This window comes from Notothenia rossii (assembly GCF_949606895.1).
Source record: "Notothenia rossii genome assembly, chromosome: 7".
Lineage (NCBI taxonomy): Eukaryota > Metazoa > Chordata > Actinopteri > Perciformes > Nototheniidae > Notothenia > Notothenia rossii.
The window spans coordinates 4,679,262-4,706,761 of record NC_136905.1 but is presented as its reverse complement, the minus strand read 5'-3'; the positions used below and the strand labels follow the sequence as shown (position 1 = coordinate 4,706,761).

Sequence of the window (27,500 nt, the reverse complement as noted above, 5' to 3'; positions counted from 1 at the left end):
ACATGCACGTTGCCTTGCACCATCTAGTTATTTTTGAATATGTCATTACTACGATTGCTGTAACAAGTCCTACGCGCTGTATAATCACACGGACGTCTTGCTTTTCTTGGGTGTTGAAGTGTTTTCAAAGTGGTGTGGAGTATTGAGCCCTAACCTCAGGCTTGTCTAAAACTGATAACCCAACCGTACGACAAATATAGAGGCGACCACGGGCGAGAGAAACACAGATACACACCGCAACTCTGACTATTTACAGAGAGGAGGACAGGGAGGAATGTGTGAGGGGTCAGCGGTAAGACTGTGTGTGTGTGTGTGTGTGTGTGTGTGTGTGTGTGTGTGTGTGTGTGTGTGTGTGTGTGTGTGTGTGTGTGTGTGTGTGTGTGTGTGTGTGTGTGTGTGTGTGTGTGTGTGTGTGTGTGTGTGTGTGTGTGTGTGTGTGTGTGTGTGTGTGTGTGTGTGTGTGTGTGTGTGTGTGTGTGTGTGTGATTTCGTTTCAGAGTAAGTTGCTCCAGAGGTGGGCTATTTCCTTACCTGATGTTGATGTAAGACTGAGGTTAAGACACACACACAGACCCACACATTCCCCGTGAAATTGTAAGACAGCGTAAAAAAACTGGCCTTAGAAAAACACCTGCCCAATTAAGAGCGAGGCATATCCCATTTCAAACAACTGTGAGTGTGTGTGTGTGTGTGTGTGTGTGTGTGTGTGTGTGTGTGTGTGTGTGTGTGTGTGTGTGTGTGTGTGTGTGTGTGTGTGTGTGTGTGTGTGTGTGTGTGTGTGTGTGTGTGTGTGTGTGTGTGTGTGTGTGTGTGTGTGTGTGTGTGTGTGTGTGTGTGTGTGTGTGTGTGTGAAGCCACAGGCTGTGCTCTCACCAAAGAGAACAAGATTGGCTTTAGAGAAGGCCAGGATAAATATTAGAGAGGGCTTAGGGTAATCTACACACACACACACACACACACACACACACACACACACACACACACACACACACACACACAGACGCAGACGCCGTGGGGGAGATGGAGACACACACACATTCTCAGACACCTTAAGGTAGACACGATGGCAGACACACGCACACTGTGACTCACGCACACACACACACCACAAAGGGACGATGTGTGTGTGGCGCATGTTAAAACGAAAGTACCGTGAAACTGGACATAATCCTCGAGGGGGGAGAGGACATTAGGAGAAAGGGAGGGATGAAAGAAGGAGGGAAGGAAGGAAGGAAGGAAAGACGGATGGGGGAGAGAGGAGGCGAGGGGGGTGAGGAGAACACAGGGAAGGAGAGAAGAGGAGGGAAATGATGATGAGGGAGCAGACGGGGGAGAAGAAACTAAGGAAGAGGAAACAGAGGAATGAGGATAAGGAGGGGAGGAAAGGAATGAGGAAAGGGGGATGAGGAGGAGACACAGAGGTGGGACAGAGGAGAGACAAGGCGTCCAATTCATGGGCCTCAGGAGCTCCTAAATCCAGACTGATCCAGGGGATTCTGAAAGGGATTTTGGTCACACACACACACACACACACACACACACACACACACACACACACACACACACACACACACACACACTTGCAAACCACATGTTCGACACTTGTATCCCGCGGCTGCCTTTCACTCCGCTAAAACATTTATTAGGGTGTAGCGTTGCTGTTTTGCTTTCACTGTTTTCTGTTAAACGTGTGATTCGTTTACATCTCGATGACTCTCTCGTTGCATCTGTTCAAATGTGTTGGTGTGATGGCATGCAGCGAGAGGAGGTTTAAGGAAATGCATGAAGTTGTAGGTATACTTTTATATACACCATATATGACTTTCAGTAGAAAGAAAAACAAAGAAACATTCATTTTAAGTGACCAACAAATGAAATATAGTTGTGTCCGTTAGGGACCAAGCAGTTAGGAGACAGGACACAGGAGATGTTTAAAGGTCACCAATTATGCAAAATCCACTTCTCCATGTCTCTTCTACATCAACATGTGTCCCCTCTTCTTCACGTCTCTTCTACATCAACATGTGTCCCCTCTTCTCCATGTCTCTTCTACATCAACATGTGTCCCCTCTTCTCCATGTCTCTTCTACATCAACATGTGTCCCCTCTTCTTCATGTCTCCTCTACATCAACATGTGTCCCCTCTTCTTCATGTCTCTTCTACATCAACATGTGTCCTCTCTTCTCCATGTCTCTTCTACATCAACATGTGTCCTCTCTTCTCCATGTCTCTTCTACATCAACATGTGTCCCCTCTTCTTCGTGTCTCTTCTACATCAACATGTGTCCCCTCTTCTTCATGTCTCTTCTACATCAACATGTGTCCACTCTTCTTCATGTCTCTTCTACATCACCATGTGTCCCCTCTTCTTCATGTCTCTTCTACATCAACATGTGTCCCCTCTTCTTCATGTCTCTTCTACATCAACATGTGTCCCCTCTTCTTCATGTCTCTTCTACATCAACATGTGTCCCCTCTTCTTCATGTCTCTTCTACATCAACATGTGTCCCCTCTTCTCCATGTCCCTTCAACATCAACATGTGTCCCTTCTTCTTCATGTCTCTTCTACATCAACATGTGTCCCCTCTTCTCCATGTCTCTTCTACATCAACATGTGTCCCCTCTTCTTCATGTCTCTTCTACATCAACATGTGTCCCTTCTTCTCCATGTCTCTTCTACATCAACATGTGTCCCTTCTTCTTCATGTCTCTTCTACATCAACATGTGTCCCTTCTTCTCCATGTCTCTTCTACATCAACATGTGTCCCCCCTTCTTCATGTCTCTTCTACATCAACATGTGTCCCCTCTTCTCCATGTCTCTTCTACATCAACATGTGTCCCCTCTTCTTCATGTCTCTTCTACATCAACATGTGTCCCCTCTTCTCCATGTCTCTTCTACATCAACATGTGTCCCCTCTTCTTCATCAACATGTGTCCCCTCTTCTCCATGTCTCTTCTACATCAACATGTGTCCCCTCTTCTCCATGTCTCTTCTACATCAACATGTGTCCCCTCTTCTTCATGTCTCTTCTACATCAACATGTGTCCCCTCTTCTCCATGTCTCTTCTACATCAACATGTGTCCCCTCTTTTCCATGTCTCTTCTACATCAACATGTGTCCCCTCTTCTCCATGTCTCTTCTACATCAACATGTGTCCCCTCTTCTTCATCAACATGTGTCCCCTCTTCTTCACGTCTCTTCTACATCAACATGTGTCCCCTCTTCTCCATGTCTCTTCTACATCAACATGTGTCCCCTCTTCTTCATGTCTCTTCTACATCAACATGTGTCCCCTCTTCTTCATCAACATGTGTCCCCTCTTCTTCACGTCTCTTCTACATCAACATGTGTCCCCTCTTCTCCATGTCTCTTCTACATCAACATGTGTCCCCTCTTCTTCATGTCTCTTCTACATCAACATGTGTCCCCTCTTCTCCATGTCTCTTCTACATCAACATGTGTCCCCTCTTCTTCATCATCATGTGTCCCCTCTTCTTCATGTCTCTTCTACATCAACATGTGTCCCCTCTTCTCCATGTCTCTTCTACATCAACATGTGTCCCCTCTTCTTCATGTCTCTTCTACATCAACATGTGTCCCCTCTTCTTCATGTCTCTTCTACATCAACTTGTGACCCTCTTCTTCATGTCTCTTCTACATCAACATGTGTCCCCTCTTCTCCATGTCTCTTCTACATCAACATGTGTCCCCTCTTCTTCATCATCATGTGTCCCCTCTTCTTCATGTCTCTTCTACATCAACATGTGTCCCCTCTTCTCCATGTCTCTTCTACATCAACATGTGTCCCCTCTTCTTCATGTCTCTTCTACATCAACTTGTGTCCCCTCTTCTTCATGTCTCTTCTACATCAACATGTGTCCCCTCTCCTTCATGTCTCTTCTACATCAACATGTGTCCCCTCTTCTTCATGTCTCTTCTACATCAACATGTGTCCCCTCTTCTTCATGTCTCTTCTACATCAACTTGTGTCCCCTCTTCTTCATGTCTCTTCTACATCAACATGTGTCCCCTCTGTGGAAAGAGACTCTGAAAGTTTCAGGAACAAAGATTCTCTCTCTTTTTGATCCATTTCTATAAAAACCTGTCTGAAAATGAGCTGATCAGATTTTGGCCACTTTATGATGTCATAACGATGTGTTGTCTTGTGTAACCATTAGCCAATCAGCAACCAAGGTAACCATTGTGTTCTTTGTAACCAAATGTCTCTCAGAGGGGCGTGGGGAGGGGCTCCTTATTTTCATCTAAAGTAACAGACAGAGAATCAGCACTTTGGAAACAGGGCTGAAACAGAGGGGATTATGGGTAATGCTGTAATGATCTCTTTGGTGTTTCAGCCAATCAGAGACAGGCTCTGTATATATCTGAGACCTGTGATATATTGATGAAAAACAGTGTAATAGGGGACCTTTTAAAGAAGCTGTTTTTTTTTATTTACCCAACATTTAAAGCAGAAATCTTTAATAACAAGGCCTATAAAAGAGGTCAACAGAAAATAACTCCAATAAATATTACCACAAATAAACATGTGTTTACTGTTTAATTGCTTTGAGCACCAGGAAAAGTGCTATATAAATGTAATGTATTATTATCATTATTATTATTATTATTATTAACTTAGCAAACCGACATGTCACAGTGATGCAAACTTGAACACCAAATAGAAAACAAGGGGTAATTAAAAACCCAAACCCCCCGTTTGACATGAAAGCACATGGTTTGTCCCAATTTGAGTCCTCAGCCAAAGTACCAAGGCCTTTAAAATAGGACAGTGATGTATCTTGAAGGGGAAGGTTTTGTGTTAAACCTGCAAGGATGCACTTTAAGGAACAGCTTACAGTATTAAATAAAGGGTGCAAGGTCAGTGAATATCATGTTCAGGATGTATGTCATGTTCTTTTATATATTCCATCAAGAGAAGAACAATCACGTACCGGTAAAGGTCAGATGTGAAAGACCTGAAAAAGGACAGAGGAAATAGCTTTTGGTTCTCTTAAAGCTGCTTATACATGAGATATCTACAGACATGTGGAAAGGAACGCACCCTGGCAAAGGCAGACGGTGTAGTGTGTGTGTAGTGGGTTAGTGCGTTGGTGTTGAGATCAGGGGGTCACAGGTTCAAACCCCACTGCAGTCAGCATGTCGTTGTGTCCCTGAGACACTTCACCCCAAAGTGCTCCTGTGGGGATTGCCCACAGTATTGAGTATGGAAGTCGTCTAACATGTGATATGTAATGTAATGTAATTAAAGATGTTGCCTCATGCTAAACTTTGCAACAATGCAGATTCCTTGGTGAACTGTCCAGCCGATGAAAGCTCGTCCTCCTCCAGTCGAGCTGCAGAAGGCAGTCGTCACTTATTAGTATAGTATTCAAACTGTGCTTGTGAAGTGCATTCTGTCTGATGTTAGGCCCTTTTCTTCAGGAGGTGTTGAGCCCATTGCCGAGGTGTCTGCAGACGGAGAGGAGCCGGAACTTCAACAGGAAGCCACCAAGTTCATCAAGAAGAAACAGCCGTCTAAGAAAGTCAAGAAAGGTAGGATCACCTCCTCCATCACTCCTGATCTCCTTCTCCTCCGACTCATATCAACATCCATCCCATCCGAAAACACTGCTCCCTGCTTGAGACTGAATCCTGAGCAGATCCCTGACACTGATATCTGTTCACTGTCGGTCACACGGTGTCTAATCCCCCTTTATTTCCCCTCACGCCGCAGAGCTCTGTCTCGTGTTATCGGTACATACCGCTCTGACTGCTGCTGGCTCACCGTCGGCACAATCAGCAGGGTTCAGATGGTAGCCGGTGCCAGGACATTAGATCAAACGATGCATCCGGTTCTGCAGACACAGCCCGGATGGTGCTTTTTGCTTTGCTTCGAGTTGGGTCGATTGTCTGGTTTTGAGACGCGTACGTCAGAGAATGAGTTTGTCTCAGGTGTAATCAATTCAAACACAAGTTGTCATATCAGACGATCAGAAGATGAAGAAAAGTATTTCTGGTGAATAATTGATATGGTTGATTTTCAACGATGTTGAGCTTTATATAATCGCATTTCTCAATAGCCTATTTAATGTGTTGTTGATGAGCCATTTTATTTATTGATTTAATCGTTTATTTGGCCGGCACAATGCACAGTAATGAACACTTCAAACATTACAATGTGTCAAGCGTAGCAGTGCCAGATTTAGCTTTGAGCTCATTTCCATCCGCAGTCCCTCACAGACTGGCTTTGGTGGGTGGGCTGAACTCATCCATGTGATACGAGAAACTTTGCGGTGCTACGTAATGTATCGTGAATTTAAAATGAAATACATCTCAGAGTATTTTCCCCTCAGGGCACAGATTATAAGCTACATTTATTTAATTAATAAATAAACCTTCACATATAATGAAAGGTTTGTGTGTGTGTGTGTGTGTGTGTGTGTGTGTGTGTGTGTGTGTGTGTGTGTGTGTGTGTGTGTGTGTGTGTGTGTGTGTGTGTGTGTGTGTGTGTGTGTGTGTGTGTGTGTGTGTGTGTGTGTGTGTGTGTGTGTGTGTGTGTGTGTGTGTGTGTGTGTGTGTGTGTGTGTGTGTGTGTGTGTGTGTGTGTGTGTGTGTGTGTGTGTGTGTGTGTGTGTGTGTGTGTGTGTGTGTGTGAGAGAGAGAGTGTGTGTCCGTGTGGTTACGCACTTCTGTTTAATCCACTCAGGCGTCGCCACTAATAAGAAGGGGAGGTGTGGGAGGCACAGACAAGGCGACACAGGGATCACTACATTCACACACACACACACACACACACACACACACACACACACACACACACACACACACACACACACACACACACACACACACACACACACACACACACACAAACACAAACACACACACAATGCTACTTAGAGTATCGGATGTATGTGTGTGTATTTGCTGAATTTAGAACCACTCACCAATACAAGTATTTTGTTACAACAAATAAAGTATTTTAGTCTCGACCACTTCTCACATCATGACAAATCTCAAACTAGCCTTTACTTAATCTTGTCGGTTTACTATTCGACCCATTTCATTATGAATCATCAAGATCAATGATTCATTGACAACCGTTGCAAGTAAACAGACCCCAGATCTCAGTGATGTCCAAATCCTCAACAAGAGCACTCACTGACCTCTGGCCGTAAACAGACTAATGAGAAGCTGTAACCAGGAAACATGTAGTGTGTGTCCTTGATAAGACCTTCATCAAATACTTGGTAGCATTTGTTGAGGGCGTTTCACTCTTTCCACCCTTGGCTTGAACCAAAATCTCTCTGGGCTTTCGTAACATTGTCTGAGGAAGAAAATCTCCTGTCAAAAGCCACGGAAATCAAACAAACAAAAGAAACCAATCCACTGCAAAGCTGCTGCCATTTGCACGTTTTATTGATCACACATGCTTAGTATTTATGCCTACACTGCATCCAGCTAGTGTTCCATTTGAAACGCTCCAGACGAAACATTTGAACAGTGGATTGGAAGATGTGATTAAACTACATGATGCTATGATCCAACTTGTTGTCGTTTCTGACAGAGAGTACATTTCACACACGCAAGACACCTGCTGAACAGATTTCAAATTTGCATAAATGAATCTAAAGGACCAGTTGGAAGTCTGTTGGAGGCCGGCTATGATTCAATGCAGCTGTTGTTTTTTTGGACATTGACAAAGACAATGTATCTAATTCAGATATGTTGCATTATGGCCAACACTGTAATTAGGCGTGTGGCGCAGTGGACTATTGCGTATGTGTTGGGATCAGGGGGTCACAGGTTCGAACCCCACTGCAGTCCGCATGTCGTTGTGTCCCTGAGACACTTCACCCCAAATTGCTCCTGTGGGGATTGTCCACAGTATTGAGTATGTAAGTCGAAACGCGTCTAACAAGTAATGTAAAGTAATTAGATCAGCATTAGTGCTACATCAACCTGTGAAACTTCACATTTATATCTGTAATTCTCTTCACATGTTGCTCAATAGAAAAACATAACTCGGTATAAGAAAGCTGCATCAGTTTGGTACTTTTGATGTGTTGTTAGTCAGTATTGCAAACTGACTGTCTCGCTAGATTTAACAACGTAGGTGCTAGTTCTGCTAGCTACTAACTGTTATTGAGAAAGAGTTGAAAATATGCACTTTTTGGTTTGATAACCTTTCAAATCCACAGAAAGGCTCTGACAGGATCTCAGCATGATGCTCCGGTCAACCACATATCACCGCTGTTGTACGACAAACTCACGTGAACTTTATCATCTGTTTGCGCTACTATTAGGGATGCCAGAAACTGACCATGATCAAATTCGAAAATCAGACAGTCCCGCGAATATTAATAGATTAATTAACTTTTTTTTTGTAGCAACACCATTTTTTTTCCCGTTTGCACTTGTCAGTTCGAAGTAGTTCCACGAGGAACTCTTCTTTGAACATCCGCTTTGTTCATCTTTAGTTGTGTTGTTCTCACTGTTCTGTATGTCGCCAATAAATCAATCGCACGTGTGACGGAGAGGGGGGGGGGGGGGGGGGGGGGCGGTGTGTAGCAGCGCAGGCAGTCTGCCCTCTGCGTAGCCTGCAGGCTTCCTCCAAGTTTACAGTAAAACAAACTGGTGGTGTGACCAATGGCCATTTACAATTATTAATACTATTACTATTATTAGCATTAGTCTATATTTTGGTTGAAACTAAGCCAGGAAAAAAAAGAAAAACATAAATAATAATAAAAACATATATATCAATAAAATCGAATAAAAAAAAAAAAAAATTGCAATTATGGAGACTGTAACGAATATTCGAAAAAATCGAATAATCGCTGGCATCCCTAGCGCAAAAACAAGACAGAGGGCTGAGGTGTTTCTGCAGGCAGCTGCTTCGAGCGGCATGCACACGGTTCGGCTGGCGCTTCTTGTATAAAATTAACTTATAGGATCAGGTGTATATGAAAATACAGAAATAAACAAATCAAAAACAGACATTAAAATAAATTAAACATTAAAGTAAATCTTGATATATTCCTCTAATGTACTGAATATGTGTTGCATTCTTATTTTTCATTAACTTAACAACTCAGGAAGGAGTTTTGACAGTGTTTTACTTCACTTTCTCTCTCTCTCTCTCTCTCACACACACACACACACACACACACACACACACACACACACACACACACCTCACTCTCACTCTCGCCTTTCAGTTCTACCCTCCAGACATGATTGAAAAAAGCAAAAGGTAAACGATCCCTAATTAGTATTGTTTGTCATGGAAACGTCCAGAGCCAGTCAGTGGTTTGCATTGAAAGGGAGAGGAGAGAAAGAGGAGAGAGGAAAGGAGAGAGGAGAGGAGGGACGAAGGTAACGGGGAAGGGATTTGGTGATGAGGGGAGGGAGCATCATGTCCAGACTTGTCCTGTAACCACCACACCTCCTCAGAGACACAGAAAACAAGAAACAGTAGCAACCTGTAAAGCCTCTGCAAATAAAAAAGTGACGTTTTATTAACCCTGTGTTTAAATTCTCCTTTCACACAGGAGCTAGTGGGTTTTGGGACTTCAGCAGGAAGTGACAATCATCGCCGATAGTTAGCTAGATACGATCGCAGCAATGATCGTTCGCTGTACTATTGCAAAGTTCCCAATTTATCCTATAAAGTGAAACGTGGCTTCTTTATAAAACCAGTTCAGGGTTATGCAGTTAGAAAGTGTTTTTGTAAAGTGCTGTGTTTACCAGAGCAACTTCAATCACGGCTGGTCAACTAATGCTACGTAGCCAAGATGGCGGTCATTGAGTGTGAGGAGTCCAACTTTTCACAGTCAGCTGTTTAAAAGAGATGAGTGCACCTTCAGTGTACTTAGGGTGCATGTTGCCATACTTTGCATTGAGACTTAAGTCAAAGTCAACTTCATGTCATCCTTTCAGTTTGTGTGTACAGACAGAGAGATCGAAATACAGTTTCCCACAATAACAAAGATATTTAAAAATATGTATATACCCGTATATATATTTACACAATCAACAGACACATGTATACATATAAACAGCACGTGTAAGTATAGAAGTATGCAGACAGACAGCAACACAGTAGATTGTTTCTGTCTAGTGGTGGCTCAATGCCAAAGACACCTTTAGGGGTTCAGGGCAGTTCACAACTCCTTTAAAAAGCAGGGGAAAGTGTGGTAGTGAACACATCAGTTCAAAGCTCAACTTTCTTCAGACAAAGACACACACGCATACACCTTCCGCCTACCTGTCTGTGACTTAGAAGTAATTAGGCGCCATGCCAAAGCCCACACCACACACAGACCTTTCTGTTAGAGCACACGGCAGCCGGAAAGCACATTGGGTCGACTTGAAAGGCATCAAAAGGCATCTGAGAGTGGGACACACACAGACAGACAGACACAGAGAGAGAGAGAGAGTGAGAGAGAGATGATGGAGCAAACTCTCTCTCCTCGGCTTGAAAAGGGATGAAAGAGAGATGAAAGGGAGAGTATCTTCCTTCTCCTCTTTCCTGGCGCTGCATCTCTTTTGGTTGTACTTCTCCTCCCCTGCAGCCCACCTGGGATCACAGACACCATCCATACACACACACACACACACACACACACACACACACACACACACACACACACACACACACACACACACGCGCACACACGCACGCACACACACACACACACTGGAGGACATTTCTTAAACACCAGTGAAACATACATGAAAGTACAGAACAGATGGTTAGATCTGAATTTGAACTCTAACCTTGAATTCCTTTTCCCTCGATATTGTGCTCAACAACAATCTGATCAGGGGTCAGTCTGCGGTCAGGGGTCTTATTAAGCCACATTACAGCTATTTATGCTAACAGCAATTGTCCACTAGTATTGACCCAGGTCCTCTATAATTCACCTTCACGTCATCCATATCAGAGTCAAACAGTCATTAGCATTAGCTGTGTGTATAGAGCCAAAGACAATGAGATGTTTCCGTTTGATTCTGGATTAGATCAAAAAATAAGTTTTATTGCTTACCATTATAATACTTACACGTTTTGTTCGGTAGGATAATCTAAACACATCAACACCACTTGTATAACAATTTAATTACAATCACCAGAAGTCAAAAGTTAATGTTACCACATCATGGTCACATGACTTCACGGCTAATGTTTGGCGTGATGAAGAATAGTAGTCTAATTTTGTCACTTGTTTATTTTTCAGGCATCTAAACGAAAACACCTTAAAAAAAATCGAGTCAATCGATCTTGAAATGCTTACTCACTTCTGGCATTCCTATTATAAGCATTTTCCATTAGCTTTAAGTATTCACCAATAGTGTATTGTGTATCACCATGTGCTTTGGTTTTATCCATTCGCTTTTTTTGAATCACAATAAAAGCTGTTATAAAAGCAAGATTGACTAAATCAAGAAATGTCCCAAAAAAATGTGTTGATCAAAGAGAAGCATTGGGAGATTTTTAAGTTATGAGATATTCAGTCATTCGTTAGCCTCAAGTCAAACGGTAGCACTGAAGAAGCTGCCAACAAGGCTGAGAGAATGTTTTTCTTGGCTTCAGACCAATAGGTAACATAAAACAAGGCTGAATTACCAACCGGTGATATGTATTGTTGGCAGTTGGTTTGTTGTAATGTCTTTAATTGATCAAATTAACCCACCCATACCTGGAAGGACGCCAAGTACAAATCCTTTAAACTTTCACATTGTGTTTTATAGATAATTATGGTATATAAGGTAAGGTATTAAGGACGCTAAGACATAAAGTTAATACTGCAGTTGTGAATTCAAAAACTGTGTTTGCTACGCCCAACATTAGTCACCTTTAGCTTAGCGGTAGTGAGGTGAAGTCATGTGACCGTGCTGTAGTTCCTTTAAAGCCCAACATTAGCCACCTTTAGCTTAGCGGTGGTGACGTGAAGTCATGTGACCGTGTTGTAGTTCCTTTAGAGCCCAACATTAGCCACCTTTAGCTTAGCGGTGGTGACGTGAAGTCATGTGACCGTGCTGTAGTTCCTTTATAGCCCAAAATTAGCCACCTTTAGCTTAGCGGTGGTGACGTGAAGTCATGTGACCGTGCTGTAGTTCCTTTATAGCCCAACATTAGCCACCTTTAGCTTAGCGGTGGTGACGTGAAGTCATGTGACCGTGCTGTAGTTCCTTTATAGCCCAACATTAGCCACCTTTAGCTTAGCGGTGGTGACGTGAAGTCATGTGACCGTGCTGTAGTTCCTTTAGAGCCCAACATTAGCTATCTTTAGCTTAGCGGTGGTGACGTGAAGTCATGTGACCGTGCTGTAGTTCCTTTGGAGCCCAACATTAGCCTTCTTTAGCTTATCGGTGGTGAGGTGAAGTCATGTGACCGTGCTGTAGTTCCTTTAGAGCAGTGGTCACCAACCTTTTTAAGCCCAAGATCACCGACCTCGGCCTAGGTGAAAGGCGAGATCTACCTATTGCAAAATTGAGTGGAAAAGACGGCCCAGACAATGCTTCCAATTTGAGGTCTTTTATATCGGCTAATTGCATCTGAATTACTGTTACAATGAAGGCTCCATAATCAGCTCACGGCATATAGGCAGGGGTAAAGTGCTATTGGGGGGCGGACCTCACCTCCTCAAGGGGGGTCCGGGGGGATGCTCCCCCGGGAAGATTTTTTTTTAAATATTGAAGTTGAATGCATCAATCTGGTGCACTTTGAGAGCAACATGAAGAGATCTATGGATACCTCTCTCAGCACCCAGATGAAACAGAAGTGTAAACAGATTTACTTTATCTTTATGGATATTTTACAAATCACATTAAACTGTATTCTTGTTTTACTGCCATATAGTAGGCTATGTCATACCTGTTTTTCATTTATTCTCTTATTGTTTGTATAACAGATAATGATCATATGAAGGTGTGCCGCGGAAATAATCTTTTGAATAATTTGTGACAAAACTGTTCTAAACACTCAGAGTCCTTTAGCTCACCTGAGCCCCTCAGTCTGACAGGAGAGGACGCTCCTCCAGCTTGTTGTGGAAACAGCTCCTTATGTCCGTTAGTGCAGCTAGCTAACCAGATGCTAACATCACGGTCCCCGCTAGCACCGGTCCCTCTCTCTCCCTCACTCCCTCTCTATCACACTTAATGCGCTATCGCCACAAACACACAGAGCCGAGTTTGAATGACACAAGCACACGTGTATTTCCATGCAACTCTCTGATTGGTCTGGTGTGTTGCCTCTGTTGCGTTCACTGAACACGGGAAATTACAGTCCTGCCATCGTCTCTTGTGTCATGATGAGGTTCACGTAAAGCACGGTTAATGTATTATATTATTGAGGTGTCTCAAATATACGTCAATCAAGTGGCACCTGCTAACGGGGTGGTGGATGATAGGTTTACATCTAAAAACGTATTTTTCGAACATTATTATTTTTATTTTATTTTTCTTTCTTTTGTTACTTTTTTTTTTACGGTCAACGATCTACCCGCAGCACACTCGCGATCGATCGACTGGTTGGCGACCACTGCTTTAGAGCCCAACATTAGCCACCTTAGGCTTAGCGGTGGTGACCTGAAGTCATGTGACCGTGCTGTAGTTCCTTTATATCCTAACATTATATTTTTACTCCTGGCGATTGCATTTACCCTTCACAAATCACAAAGTGGTGTTAATATGGGAAGATGATCCTGCTGAACAAAATGTGTCATTATCACATTTTGTTTTGCCTTTATTTTGTATTTTGTTTTCCACAAAAGCTTATTTTCTGCAATATACCTAAATCCAATGGTGAAATCCCATTGCTCTTTGTGGATGGAGCCCTTGAAATGCTACAAAAATACTGCAAAAATAATCAATGTGCCGCTGTATTAGTCTGCTCCGAGTCCCCCTCTTTATACTGGTGACAACAAGTACTTAAATGAAAACTGTTCACATGTTGCAACAGCCACAGCTATTGTGTTTGGCTCATTACAAAATGTGGTAGTGAAACCTGCCCCCGGACCATTATAAATTAATACTCCCAGAAGAAGTACTATCAGGGCCAAGAACATAACTCAGTGACTACTTCTTCTTCATTTCTTAAAATTATTTGAAAAGGGTTATTTGTGTCTAGAGGCTTCTTCGACATGACTCAACTTTTTATTGGAAACCCCATTTATTTTATTGTATTATTTTGGCAGCCAAATGTATACAGCAATTATAAAGCAATACATCAGCAACAATATCTTCTGCCCAACCTTCAGGAAGTCATTTTTAATTAGTTTCGTTCAACTTATACACCTACACTCTGATTTCTATTACATGTACAGTCATATCCTCCTTGTTTTCATGTGGATAGATTGGTAGATAAACCTGTAGGAGCCACACATCCAGCACATCTATCCCCTTCCTCTCAGCAGACTTGTGTTGCAGAGACTCAGTGAGGAACTTGTACTAACACGGCTGAATGACACACTCCTGCTGCTGTGTCAGTCTGTCTGTCAGATCACAGAGACACAGTGAACACAGCGATCAGTTTACTGTCACAATCTGGGGCTGCTATTCACATCCAGCTCCTGCACACACACACACACACACACACACACACACACACACACACACACACACACACACACACACACACACACACACACACACACACACACACACACAGCGGGAAGGTTTCCTCATCCCGAACAGGATCCTCCCGGGCCATGGCCAGAATTTCTGACCCGCGGATCTCTATCTGGGTGTGTGTGTGTGTGTGTGTGTGTGTGTGTGTGTGTGTGTGTGTGTGTGTGTGTGTGTGTGTGTGTGTGTGTGTGTGTGTGTGTGTGTGTGTGTGTGTGTGTGTGTGTGTGTGTGTGTGTGTGTGTGTGTGTGTGTGTGTGTGTGTGTGTGTGTGTGTGTGTGTGTGTGTGTGTGTGTGTGTGTGTGTGTGTGTGTGTGTGTGTGTGTGGGTGGGTGGGTGGGTGGGTGGGTGGGTGGGTGGGTGGGTGGGTGTGTGTTTGTGTTGATGTGTGTGACAGATAAAGGTCTCTCTATTCCCAGTTCGCCCCCCAGGAATAAAAACACAGACAGAAAAATGAACCCTTGTTTGACAATCACTGCTCACACACACACACACACACACACACACACACACACACACACACACACACACACACACACACACAGACTCTGAGGATAAGCGTCCTCGCAGATGGAAAGTTAAATATGTGGCTGGGGAAACTAACATGAATGGTGTGTGTGTGTGTGTGTGTGTGTGTGTGTGTGTGTGTGTGTGTGTGTGTGTGTGTGTGTGTGTGTGTGTGTGTGTGTGTGTGTGTGTGTGTGTGTGTGTGTGTGTGTGTGTGTGTGTGTGTGTGTGTGTGTGTGTGTGTGTGTGTGTGTGTGTGTGTGTGTGTGTGTGTGTGTGTGTGTGTGTGTGTGTGTGTGTGTGTGTGTGTGGTGTGTTTTCTGGAAATTAAGTGTTTGTGTGTGTGTTTTTGTGGTGTGTATAAATGTTTTGATGCTGGTTATGGTGTGTCAAAGTAGGTGTGGTTGTTACAGCAGATCCTGACAAAACCCTACAGGCTGCTGGAAAAAAAAACTAACAACTTTGTAACTATATCCAAACACGAAGCGCAGGAATAGGCATGTTTTACAAAGGAATAGCCATGTGTTTTCAAAATAAAAGCCAGAGAAAGTTACTGTATCCAAACAGGGAGCTCAGTACGAGGCTTATTTTTCAAAATAAAACCCCCAAAAAGCAACAAACAATACAGCAACATTTCTCGTAGGGGAATTTTCTAGAACTCGTGTACTCGGGCTCTGTTGTGGTCAACCACTTAGAGATGTCTCGCCCCTTAGCCTATCACGTACAATATGTTGGAGTGCTAGCCAATAGAAGCGCAACATTGTTACATAGGGATGTCACTATGTTAATGAAGTAAACAAAGGAGACCAATGGAAACGTTTCTGGAGGGATTTTAGCCTTTTGCAGACCATTGACTTGCACTAAAACCTATAGAAGACACTACAGGGAAGGGAAAACCCCCCAAAAGCTTAAAAGGGCCTCTTTAAAGATTTTACTTTAGCCAGTTTAACAACAAGTAACAAGGAAGTTAAATGTTAGATTATGATAATAAGACATTTAAAAAATAAATAAATACTTCTTAGATACTGCCCTGACTTAAATCTGACTCCATTCATCATTCTTTTACCTTGTGGCTGCTTTTTTCAACGAGTCAAGATTTGGATCATGATTTACAGGAAATCTCTCGCCTTACAATCCTGCACAGGGTTGCTTCTGGTAAGTCAAGGAAAAAGGCTCCACTTCTATGTTTTTAGATTTAGTTGCATGTTGGAGAGCCGCAAGAGCTTTTATTTTTGCCTCATCAGGGGCTTACATGGCATTTTAATTGGTGTGGTGTGTTCGCTAAATTACAGCTGGTTTATGAAGCGCGTGTCCCCTGACTGTGTTCTCAAAATAACACTGCCTGCTTCTTTTTACTCCTATACTTGTCACGTGTGTAGAGTGTGAGTCCACACATCCAAATGTTTGTAAGTCATCATGGACTGTGAATCTAGCTGTGCCTCAAGTGCAAGTTCCCCATATCCAACGGGTCATTACAAGATATTCATAAATCCAACAATGAATTATTTTCAATTCAACAGTTTGTCCAGAATGTGCATACCAATGCACCTCATCAACCCTTGCATTTTAACAGCTTCAACCCAAATAAACAAGCCGATGTTAGCTTTAAAATGTGTTTCTACCTTCCACAATGTCTTTCTGACACTTAGATGCATGTAGTTCGGTTTAAAAACATTGTGATCCTTTTATTTTAATTTAACTTTTTTTGTTTGAACCCTCATATTGGAAGATATTCCGTTTAAAAAAAGATTCTGAAAAGAGGGCAACGTCATTCAACCCTCACTTTGTTAACAGTTGTTATAATAATATGTAAACCCCTCAGAAACTACACTGAGATCATAATGATAATACATGGGATTTCTATAGCGCTCAAAGACGCTTGACATGAAATCAGAACAGAAACAATGCTCATGACCTCAATGACCTCAAGCTAATAAAAAGGGAAGAGACTTCTCGCTGGATGGTCTTCCCACCATCACTCTGACCTCCTGACTGCTTTTAATCTCTGGACTTGTAGCTTGTCAACATCATTTTTAGGTAGCAACATTTGTTCTTGTTCTGTAACTCCAGAGTTTATACGTGCCAACAAACCCCCCTCCCCCCTCCCCCCACTGCATGTCTATCACTTCATCTCCGGAGCTATTTGTTGACGGAGCGCTGATGAGATGCTCGGCTGTTTAATGTGTGTGTAATGTTCCGCTAATGTCTCCGCTACGGCATTATCTGATCGGCTATTCTTGGCTGGAGGCTTAATCTCGGTGATTACAGATGGAGATGAGAGCAACGTTGTGATATTGTTGCCTGGTCGGGTTCCAGGGTGGAATAACGCTTATGGACTTGTGGCACCGGGCGGCGGAAAGTTCAGGAGTTTTAAGCCGAACAACAGCCGCTAAGTCCCGTCAGTGACCTTGTGTTGGAATAACTCACTCATGGTGCGTACAGGAGAATGTCATCAGGCATTTTAACGCACCAATTGTATTATTACATACTGATCATGAGGTATTATTTAGATATTTGTCCTGATAGCTTCATGTTTTAACATTTGTATTTTTTACAACCTAAAAAAGGTCCTCAGTCAGTTTCACATGCAGTCAGTCCAGAGAAAAAAGGTCACAGAATAGAGACGTGTTTCTGAGGCTGACCCGGAAGAAGGGCTCCCTTGACAAAAATCCAATGGGATTTTTACATTGGATGTTGGAATATTGCAGAAAATCTGATCTGTGGCAAACACACATTTAATGTACTTACACGTTTAGTTAAGCAGGATGGTTTCCACATATTAAAGCCACTTTATGATTTCTGAAGTAAAACGCTTACGTTGAGCTATAAAGGAACCACAGCACGGTCACATGACTTCACGTCACCACCGCTAAGCTAAAGGTGGCTAATGTTGGGTTATAAAGGAACTACAACACGGTCACATGACTTCACGTCACCACCGCTAAGCTAAAGGTCGCTAATGTTGGGCTATAAAGGAACTACAGGACGGTCACATGACTTCACGTCACCACCGCTAAGCTAAAGGCGGCTAATGTTGGGTTATAAAGGAACTACAACACGGTCACATGACTTCACGTCACCACCGCTAAGCTAAAGGTCGCTAATGTTGGGCTATAAAGGAACTACAGCACGGTCACATGACTTCACCTCACCACCGCTAAGCTAAAAGTGGCTAATGTTGGGTTATAAAGGAACTACAACACGGTCACATGACTTCACGTCACCACCGCTAAGCTAAAGGTCGCTAATGTTGGGCTATAAAGGAACTACAGCACGGTCACATGACTTCACCTCACCACCGCTAAGCTAAAAGTGGCTAATGTTGGGTTATAAAGGAACTACAACACGGTCACATGACTTCACGTCACCACCGCTAAGCTAAAGGTCGCTAATGTTGGGCTATAAAGGAACTACAGGACGGTCACATGACCTCACGTCACCACCGCTAAGCTAAAGGTGGCTAATGTTGGGTTATAAAGGAACTACAACACGGTCACATGACTTCACGTCACCACCGCTAAGCTAAAGGTGGCTAATGTTGGGTTATAAAGGAACTACAACACGGTCACATGAGTTCACGTCACCACCGCTAAGCTAAAGGTCGCTAATGTTGGGCTATAAAGGAACTACAGCACGGTCACATGACTTCACCTCACCACCGCTAAGCTAAAAGTGGCTAAGGTTGGGCTATAAAGGAACTACAGCACGGTCACATGACTTCACATCACCACTGCTAAGCTAAAGGTGGCTAATGTTGGGCTATAAAGGAACTACAGCACGGTCACATGACTTAACGTCACCACCGCTAAGCTAAAGGATGCTAATGTTGGGCTATAAAGGAACTACAGCACGGTCACATGACTTCACGTCACCACCGCTAAGCTAAAGGTGGCTAATGTTGGGCTATAAAGGAACTACAGCACGGTCACATGACTTCACGTCACCACCGCTAAGCTAAAGGTGGCTAATGTTGGGCTATAAAGGAACTACAGCACGGTCACATGACTTCACCTCACCACCGCTAAGCTAAAAGTGGCTAAGGTTGGGCTATAAAGGAACTACAGCACGGTCACATGACTTCACATCACCACTGCTAAGCTAAAGGTGGCTAATGTTGGGCTATAAAGGAACTACAGCACGGTCACATGACTTAACGTCACCACCGCTAAGCTAAAGGATGCTAATGTTGGGCTATAAAGGAACTACAGCACGGTCACATGACTTCACGTCACCACCGCTAAGCTAAAAGTGGCTAATGTTGGGGGTGATGACATCTAGTCGTCTCATTGAGACACTTGTTACACCTCTGCAAAGATGATTACAGTAATCTAATCAAAATATATTCATTAACAATATGCCAAAAATATCCCAACACTTTCAAAATGTTTAAACCAATGAAGAAAGCAGTTATCTGTTAAAGCATAGTCCTAACTCCTAGTCTCAGATTGTTTTAACATATATAACCATTCAGTATCATGTGAGGGAAGTGAGGTAATCAGATCACAGAAACCAAGAATGTCAACGTTTATACTTTAAAGACACAAAAAACACTAGCAGTGAATGCATGATATTGAGCATTACTAGAGAAGTCAAGATTAAATTGTGTATTTTTAGTTGCATCTTTGTAGATTTGATAGAGCGAATGATTTCTGCCTCAGTGTTATTTTCACCTCAAGGACAAGGAGGCAACATGTGAACAGCAGCTGCTATTGGAAAATATATATCGTTTATTAAGCCAGTATGACGCACAGGGAGTTTCATCGGACAGTCTAATTAATCCAAGGCTTTGTTGATAAATTCGGTAAATTATGGATAAGAGAGTCAGAGGGAAGGTTTAGGAAAGTAGAGGGGGAGAAGGGAGAGGCAGGAACTATTCGGGCTACGATAACCATCAACAAACCAGACAGTCTTCCAGAGGTTGAAACCCAGATGTGTGTGTGTGTGTGTTTCCCCCTCAGGTCGTGTAACATGTGGTGAGGCGGCAGTGTTTTTGCGGTAGTGTCCATTCAGCCCTGGCTCCTGAGGGAAGCTTCCTGCAGGAATGAGCACTCTTCCTCTGGGAGGCCCGTGTGGAAGTGTAGCTTCCAGCGGGGAGGAACCAGCCTTCACACCCCCTGCTGCTTTTCACATTAAGGCCACGGCAGCTATGTTATGGGATATAACCGTTAATCTAATGTAGTTTATGATAGCTACCAGTTCTGTTCGTACATTTCATGGGTCAGTTCTGTTTGGACCCATAACTTTGAGCCAGAAGTGCAGTTGATGTTTTATTACCCTGTGAAAATACTGAGATGTTTGACTCTCAAAACAACATGGTGGAAAGACTCGCACTATTAAATCCTAGTAATTGTTGAAGCAGAAAAAGAAATGGATTGCACCCAAGCATGAACATGAAAACACACACAACAAGTGTGTTCTCATTCTAGCATATCCATTTACTTTGTTAAGATAACATTGGTGATTTAAGTATTTGAAATATAAACAATGCCACTTTTGTAACACCAAATAAAAAAATGTTAAAGTTACAAACTGTAAAAGGTTTCCGTTGATTCTTTTTATTAAACCAACGTTTTAGTACATGGTTCAAAAGATAAAAGCTGGCACATGTGTTTGGTATTATATAACCTATTTGATAACAGACTTTTATAGTCTTTTAAAACAATGTGACACAGTTGCCCTTCAACACCAAATCAACAAGGACTGATCCTTTGAGGACAATGACTTCAAGTCACAGCTGAAACATTTCTATTTAGGTTACCACAGTATTACATCAATGTTATGACTCGGACATAATCAAATCAGACTGCATGTCAATAGCACAAAGAAGCCATTACTAACCAGAGGTGGGAGAAGCACTCAGATCTTGTACTTGAGTAAAAGTAGAAGTACTCAGATCTTGTACTTGAGTAAAAGTAGAAGTAATCAGATCTTGTACTTGAGTAAAAGTAGAAGTACTCAGATCTTGTACTTGAGTAAAAGTAGAAGTAATCAGATCTTGTACTTGAGTAAAAGTAGAAGTAGTCAGATCTTGTACTTGAGTAAAAGTAGAAGTACTCAGATCTGGTACTTGAGTAAAAGTAGAAGTACTCAGATCTTGTACTTGAGTAAAAGTAGAAGTACTCAGATCTGGTACTTGAGTAAAAGTAGAAGTAGTCAGATCTTGTACTTGAGTAAAAGTAGAAGTAATCAGATCTTGTATTTGAGTAAAAGTAGAAGTACTCAGATCTTGAACTTGAGTGAAAGTAGAAGTACCAGAGTGTAGGAATACTCTATACAGTAAAAGTCCTGCATTCAAAATGTTCCTCAAGTAAAAGTAGAAAAGTATTCTCATCAAAATATAGTGAAAGTAGCGACAGTAAAAGTAGTCATTGTGCAGATTGGTCCATTTCAGAATAATAGATATGATATGTTTTTTAATGATTGATCATGAAAGTGTTCTCAAAGCTGGTAAAGGTGCAGCTAGTTTGAATGACTTTGTATACTGCAGGGTAGCTGGTGGATTTACTCCAGGTGGAACTAAAGTCTGATTTAACACTTGATTAGATTTCACATCATTCATCCACATCTGTGAAGTAACTAAAGGGATTAAATACATGTAGTGGGGTAGAAGTACATAATTTACCTCTGAACTGTAGTGGAGTAGAAGTACAGAGTAACATAACATTTACATACTCAAGTAAAGTACAAGTATCCCAGAATTGTACTTTAGTACAGTACTTTAATTGTATTGTACTTAAATGTAAATGTACTTAGTTACTTCCCACCTCTGCTAATAACTAACCTGGAGGAACACAGTGGTAGGAAATATGTGTGTGTGATAGGGATGTGCATCTCCATCACTGAGGCCGATGCGATGCGCATCTCGATACGTTGCCACGATACGATACAGTAACGATACCTTTGAAACACCAGGCGATACGATACGATACGATTCACCCCTGTTGCGATACAGTTCGATACGATTTGATTCAACATTATGCGATTCGGGGCGATACGATGCGATTCAACACGATGCAAAAATAATGATACTTCAATATGGTACGACAGAGGATTTTTGTTTTATTCCTTATATGCAGCAAATCATTCATTAACAAAAAAGTGCTTTACATATTTGGTAGTGCACATCCCATCATGCCGTTTATTTTTTTACCTTTAAAAGCTCTCCAGAGTACAATTGTATAACATCTCACAGTTAAACAATGTAAGGATGCATTGCTTATGATTAACAATGTGCAAATAACAGCTACCATAGAGCAATGCCCATACAGCTGCCAGCCTGATGTGCTTAACACTCAGAGGCTAACTCACCAGTGAGCAGAAAGCAGTGGGTTCTATATGAACAATAAAGAAAACAAATAACCTTTCACAAACAGGTATTTCATAACTGCTTACAGTAAGGAAGACATTTAAATTATTATTGGCCGTCACAGGCTGCTGTAAGCTAAACACCTCTCTCTGACAGAACACCTCACTGAGTGATTTAACTCATATGTCTCACTTTCAGGTTTCTCTTTTCAGCCGCAGACCCCACGTCGCCTCTTTATGTGCGTCGCTAAGTTCCTCGTACTACTTGTGTACTTTAAAGCGGCTCGGCATCGTTAACAATTTGCGAGTGATTTTTCAAGTTGACCGTCTGTAGTAGTGCCGCGCACATATACCATCGGGACGTTACTGATGGGGTGCGGCTGCGGAGTGATACTGTGTGTATGCAAGTCCGCATCTAGGACGGATCTATGTATCATGGCTGTAGACCTGTTCAGTAATAAAGATACCTCATACAAAGGTCTACGGATACCTTATTACTCTCCATGACCTGCGGTCAACTATATAGCATAAATGACTATTACACCGTCTTTCTTGAACAATCCGAAGTGTTGCCAAACGTTTGATTTGTAGGTATTTTTCGGTGCGCTGTGTTTCTCTTTCTCCTCAACTTCCGTGTGTGTTGATAACTGAGACTCTCGTTCTCCGTAGTGGCGAAGCAAATATCAAAGATCGTCTCTGCTGAACGTTGACAAGATAAGGGGATTTTATATGAATGAATCGGTTTTTACCGATGCAAAGACGCTACGCAATCGATGCATCGCGAGTTCAACCCAAACTGTAGCCGATGTGCACTCTTTCAACCGGTGCACTCGCATCTTGAACGTTTATGCCGGTGCACCGATGCGAATCGGTGAATCTTAACATCTCTAGTGTGTGACGGAATAACACATTGGATGGGAATGGCCACATTGTTAAGCATTATGGACATGTATGTATGCAGTATGTAACATGCACAGGGCTCTCAAGTTTTGAACAGAGTTCATCGTGAGATTTTGGCAGCGGTGCTTGGTACTCCAACTTCTGGCTCCCCTCATAGTTCCCATGAAGCCCTCTGTACCGCGAATGTCAACGGGGGGGAGGGTGCTAGTGGAGTGCACGCGTCTCAAACAAGCCTAGTTTGTTTACAAAATTGCGGCGCAACTTGGTTGGCCTGGAAAGAAATCTCTGCGTGAGAAATACAAGGTGTGGCGTGTGAGCGTGTGAATGGAGTGAAATGCGTGTGTCTCACGCCATGAGACTTGAGAGCTCTGCATGCAGTACATTTATACATGATTACAGCATGTTATTATGTTCAAATATTGTTACCTTAACTAAATATTCCCCCTACAAATGTTAGACAGGTTATGTTTGTTCAAGAAAACTAACCATACCTTTTAGTTATGGAGCAGCGACTTGATTCATTGACATCCTGGAGGCTAGACACTGGAAGTTAAGCTGGTATACACACACAATAAAAGCTAATGGCTAAGCTAATGCACCGCTAACGTATTAGTGTGGAGAGGCAGAGGTTCACATGTTGTGGCAACTAGCGGTGAGGCTAATGCTTTCTAACATCATAATGGTTTGTGGTGGTTAGCGGTTAAGCTAACATGCTCCAACATCAAGGTCGCTAGTGGTTTGCCTCATCCACATTCAAATGGTTTCAAACATTTGAACTGGTTAAGCTGGCCATTATTTGACTTTCCAAGCAACCGCGGTTAAATTAGTAAAATAAGCAAAATCAACCACTGCTGGTAGAGTAAATATTCTGCAGTTTTTACAGACGGATTTTCTTAATTTGGACCGACTGGAATCCAACAAACGCTTTTCCCTTTGCCCTTTACTCGAGCAGTTGTTTTTATTTAGCATTGTGTTGCTCTCTCTCACTTGTAAGCTTGAAGTAACAAATGCTTGACGACACATTTATCGTTTTGATGATAACTAGACCATGTGTAACTTTTTGATATTGGGCTGGATATACAAAATAGTGTTTTTTTTTATTATTGATAATTACTGTATTGGCGATTTATCTCTTAATAATCATCTTATTTGTATATTAACACATCTATAGACCGATCTCGATTCAGGCTTTTATCATTTTAAAGACTAATTTCAAAACATCTTTTCATATTCATGTTACATTTTTAATTTGTTACTTTCAATGTTCAACTAACTTATCATGTTTATATGTGTGTTAATTATTCTTTCAAAATGTTGGTTTATTTCAATCTAAAACGGAGCCGTCACGAAACCCAATGTACATAAAGTAATCTGATTTATTTAGCTTTTTGTGCAAAGGAACTACAGAGAACAGGGAAATTAAACATTTTAAAACATGTGATGAAAAAAGTAGAGAAGGGAATAAAAAGTCAAAATCTATCTAAAATAAAATAAGCGTACAACCTAAAAGTATCAGATTTACAGGCTCTGCTCCCATCGGACAGACGGCCTCACAGAGATGATGTTTTTCCTTTTTTTTGGAGGGGGGGGGGGGGGGGTGAACAGGGTTTCTGTAATAAAAGCCCCCCTTTGTTGGCCCATTCCCCTTGAATCCCCTCACCCCTTCCCCCAATGTTTTTAACAAGGGACCTTTAATTTGGCGAGAAGGAAGCAATGAATTGTAGAGTATGCTTTCCACGGACGGCCTGGGAAGTGAAGCTCTCTCTTTCTGCCTGCAATAGGTAACACATGTGGGACAGGAGCTGCTGAGTTCCCCTCTCAAATCCAAACTACATAGACGTACAGTATCTCAGAGCATTTAAAAAGAACGATGCACCTCCCAGTATGTCACGATATCACCTGGATTGACTTCATGCTGTGGGTGCGGGAATTTATTTATCAAATGTGGGCAGAGAATCAAACCATTCAGCTGTCTTTGTCGTGTTTTATTTCTTGCAAGTCAGTCATACAGAGAGCGTACAGTCTGCAGAGTGAAAGGCCAAGAGTAGAGTTTGGGATATTTAAACACAGAGAGAGGAGAAAGGGAGGAGAATCAGAATCAGGTTTATTACCAGGTAGGTTTACACGTACGAGGAATTTGACTTGATCTCATGGTGAAAACAAATAATTAAAACACACAGGAAGAGAACTAGAAAAAATATTAATAATAATCCAAATTAAAGCTGCAAGCAGCGTTGAGCGGGTCTAAGACGCTCCGCAGGCTGTTGTCCACGGAAACGGCATATGATGACACCCCTTATTTGACATAGAGAGGCGAAGTCCCGCCCATCTACTTCCACCCCATGGGACCTTATTTCGGAAAAATTATGTATTGAAGTCAATGGAGAGAGAAAGATTATCTTTCGATCCCGTTTGAATTACACATATAATGTTTGTCAATCTTAAAAAATCATTTCCATGTCAAAAAAGTCACAGTTTGTCGTAAAGTGTTGAAATATAAGACTATGAAAAATACGCAACTAGAAAGACTACAAATCCCAGAGTCTCGGTCCCGCATGCTGGCTCTTACGGAACCGACTAACTCCCCTTGTGTATGTACAGCTCTCAACATGCCCAGACTTGGAGTGATTTTCACCTCTTTTAATACTTTCCGCCTCATTCTGAAAGAAAGAAGTGAAATGTGCCAACGTGACGGCCATCTTGGTGTGTGGTGCGAGATGGGAGATGTAGTTCATTGAGCGGTTTCACACAAATAAAAGTGTTACTTCACAGTTTTACAACACATTTTTATTTTTTGGACTAAATTGACAAACATCATATGTGTGATTTGTGGCACAATTCAAACGGGATCTTTCTCTCTCCATTGACTTCAATACATACTTTTTCCAAAATAAGGTCCCATGGAGCTCCCCCGGAAAGGGAGGGGCTTCGCCTCTCTATAGAGCCGTTGAGGGCTGGACCATTAACCATTATCTGAAGTCTGGTGCTGTTTTGACCATTTCATAGGAGTTACGACAACATCGTGTTTCTTGGCGAGGGATGCGTTGCCATGATAAATCGCGTTTTTCCAACGCCAAATTCAAAATCGCTGACTTCCCGTACGTTTTTACAGGAAGTCGGCTGCGCGAGCGATTGCAATAGGGTCTTCGCCGACCTCTGGTTTCAGACCCTAAATATATAGTAACATTTAACAGTATGTACATTGCAATGGAAGGAAATAGAGGAATCAAATATGTCTGTAATACAAAATAATGTTGTGCATTGTGTGTGCTTTAATGTGATGCATAGAGCCTATGATGAGGCTGAGGTAAAGTGTCAGGATAAATATCAGGAAGTTCTCAGATCACCTGAGTTGAAGGTCATAACGTTGGTGAAGGTCATACTGTTGGTGCACATAGAGAGTAACTAACACTGCAACACATCTTCTTAATAAGGAATGTTCCCAAACTTAGCTAAGAAGTGTGAGAAGTAGTAAATATCGATAAACATTAGAAATAAGAATCACACAATGATATTATTTAAGTAAGTGAGTCTAATATTGTTCTATTACATGCTGTTACCCTCCTGTTGGTTATATAGTATATTCTGCATGCTATCTATCTCTCTCTCTCTATCTATCTATCCATCTATCTATCTATCTCTCTATCTATCTATCCATCTATCTATCTATCTATCTATCTATCTATCTATCCGTCCGTCCGTCCGTCCGTCCGTCCGTCCGTCCGTCCGTCCGTCCGTCCGTCCGTCCGTCCGTCCGTCCGTCCGTCCATCTATCTATCTATCTATCTATCTATCTATCTATCTATCTATCTATCTATCTATCTATCTATCCATCTATCTATCTATCTATCTATCTCTCTATCTATCTATCTATCCATCTATCTATCTATCTGTCTGTCTGTCTGTCTGTCTGTCCGTCCGTCCGTCCGTCCGTCCGTCCGTCCGTCCATCTATCTATCTATCTATCTATCTATCTATCTATCTATCTATCTATCTATCTATCCATCCATCCATCCATCCATCCATCCATCCATCCATCCATCCATCCATCCATCCATCCATCCATCCATCCATCTATATATCTATCTATCTGGAAATGTACAATATATATATATATATATATATATATATATATATATATATATATAT

General features: G+C 42.1%; 1 protein-coding gene across 1 annotated transcript in view; it reads left to right on the top strand.

Annotated features, from left to right (window-relative positions):
- Positions 1 to 27,500, top strand: part of bbs9 (Bardet-Biedl syndrome 9) — a 193,393-nt gene that overhangs the window by 115,659 nt on the left and 50,234 nt on the right. Inside the window, exon 16 of the mRNA XM_079640904.1 lies at positions 5,450 to 5,560. Coding sequence (XP_079497030.1) covers positions 5,450 to 5,560 — 111 coding nt within the window. The remainder of the gene's footprint in view (positions 1 to 5,449; positions 5,561 to 27,500) is intronic.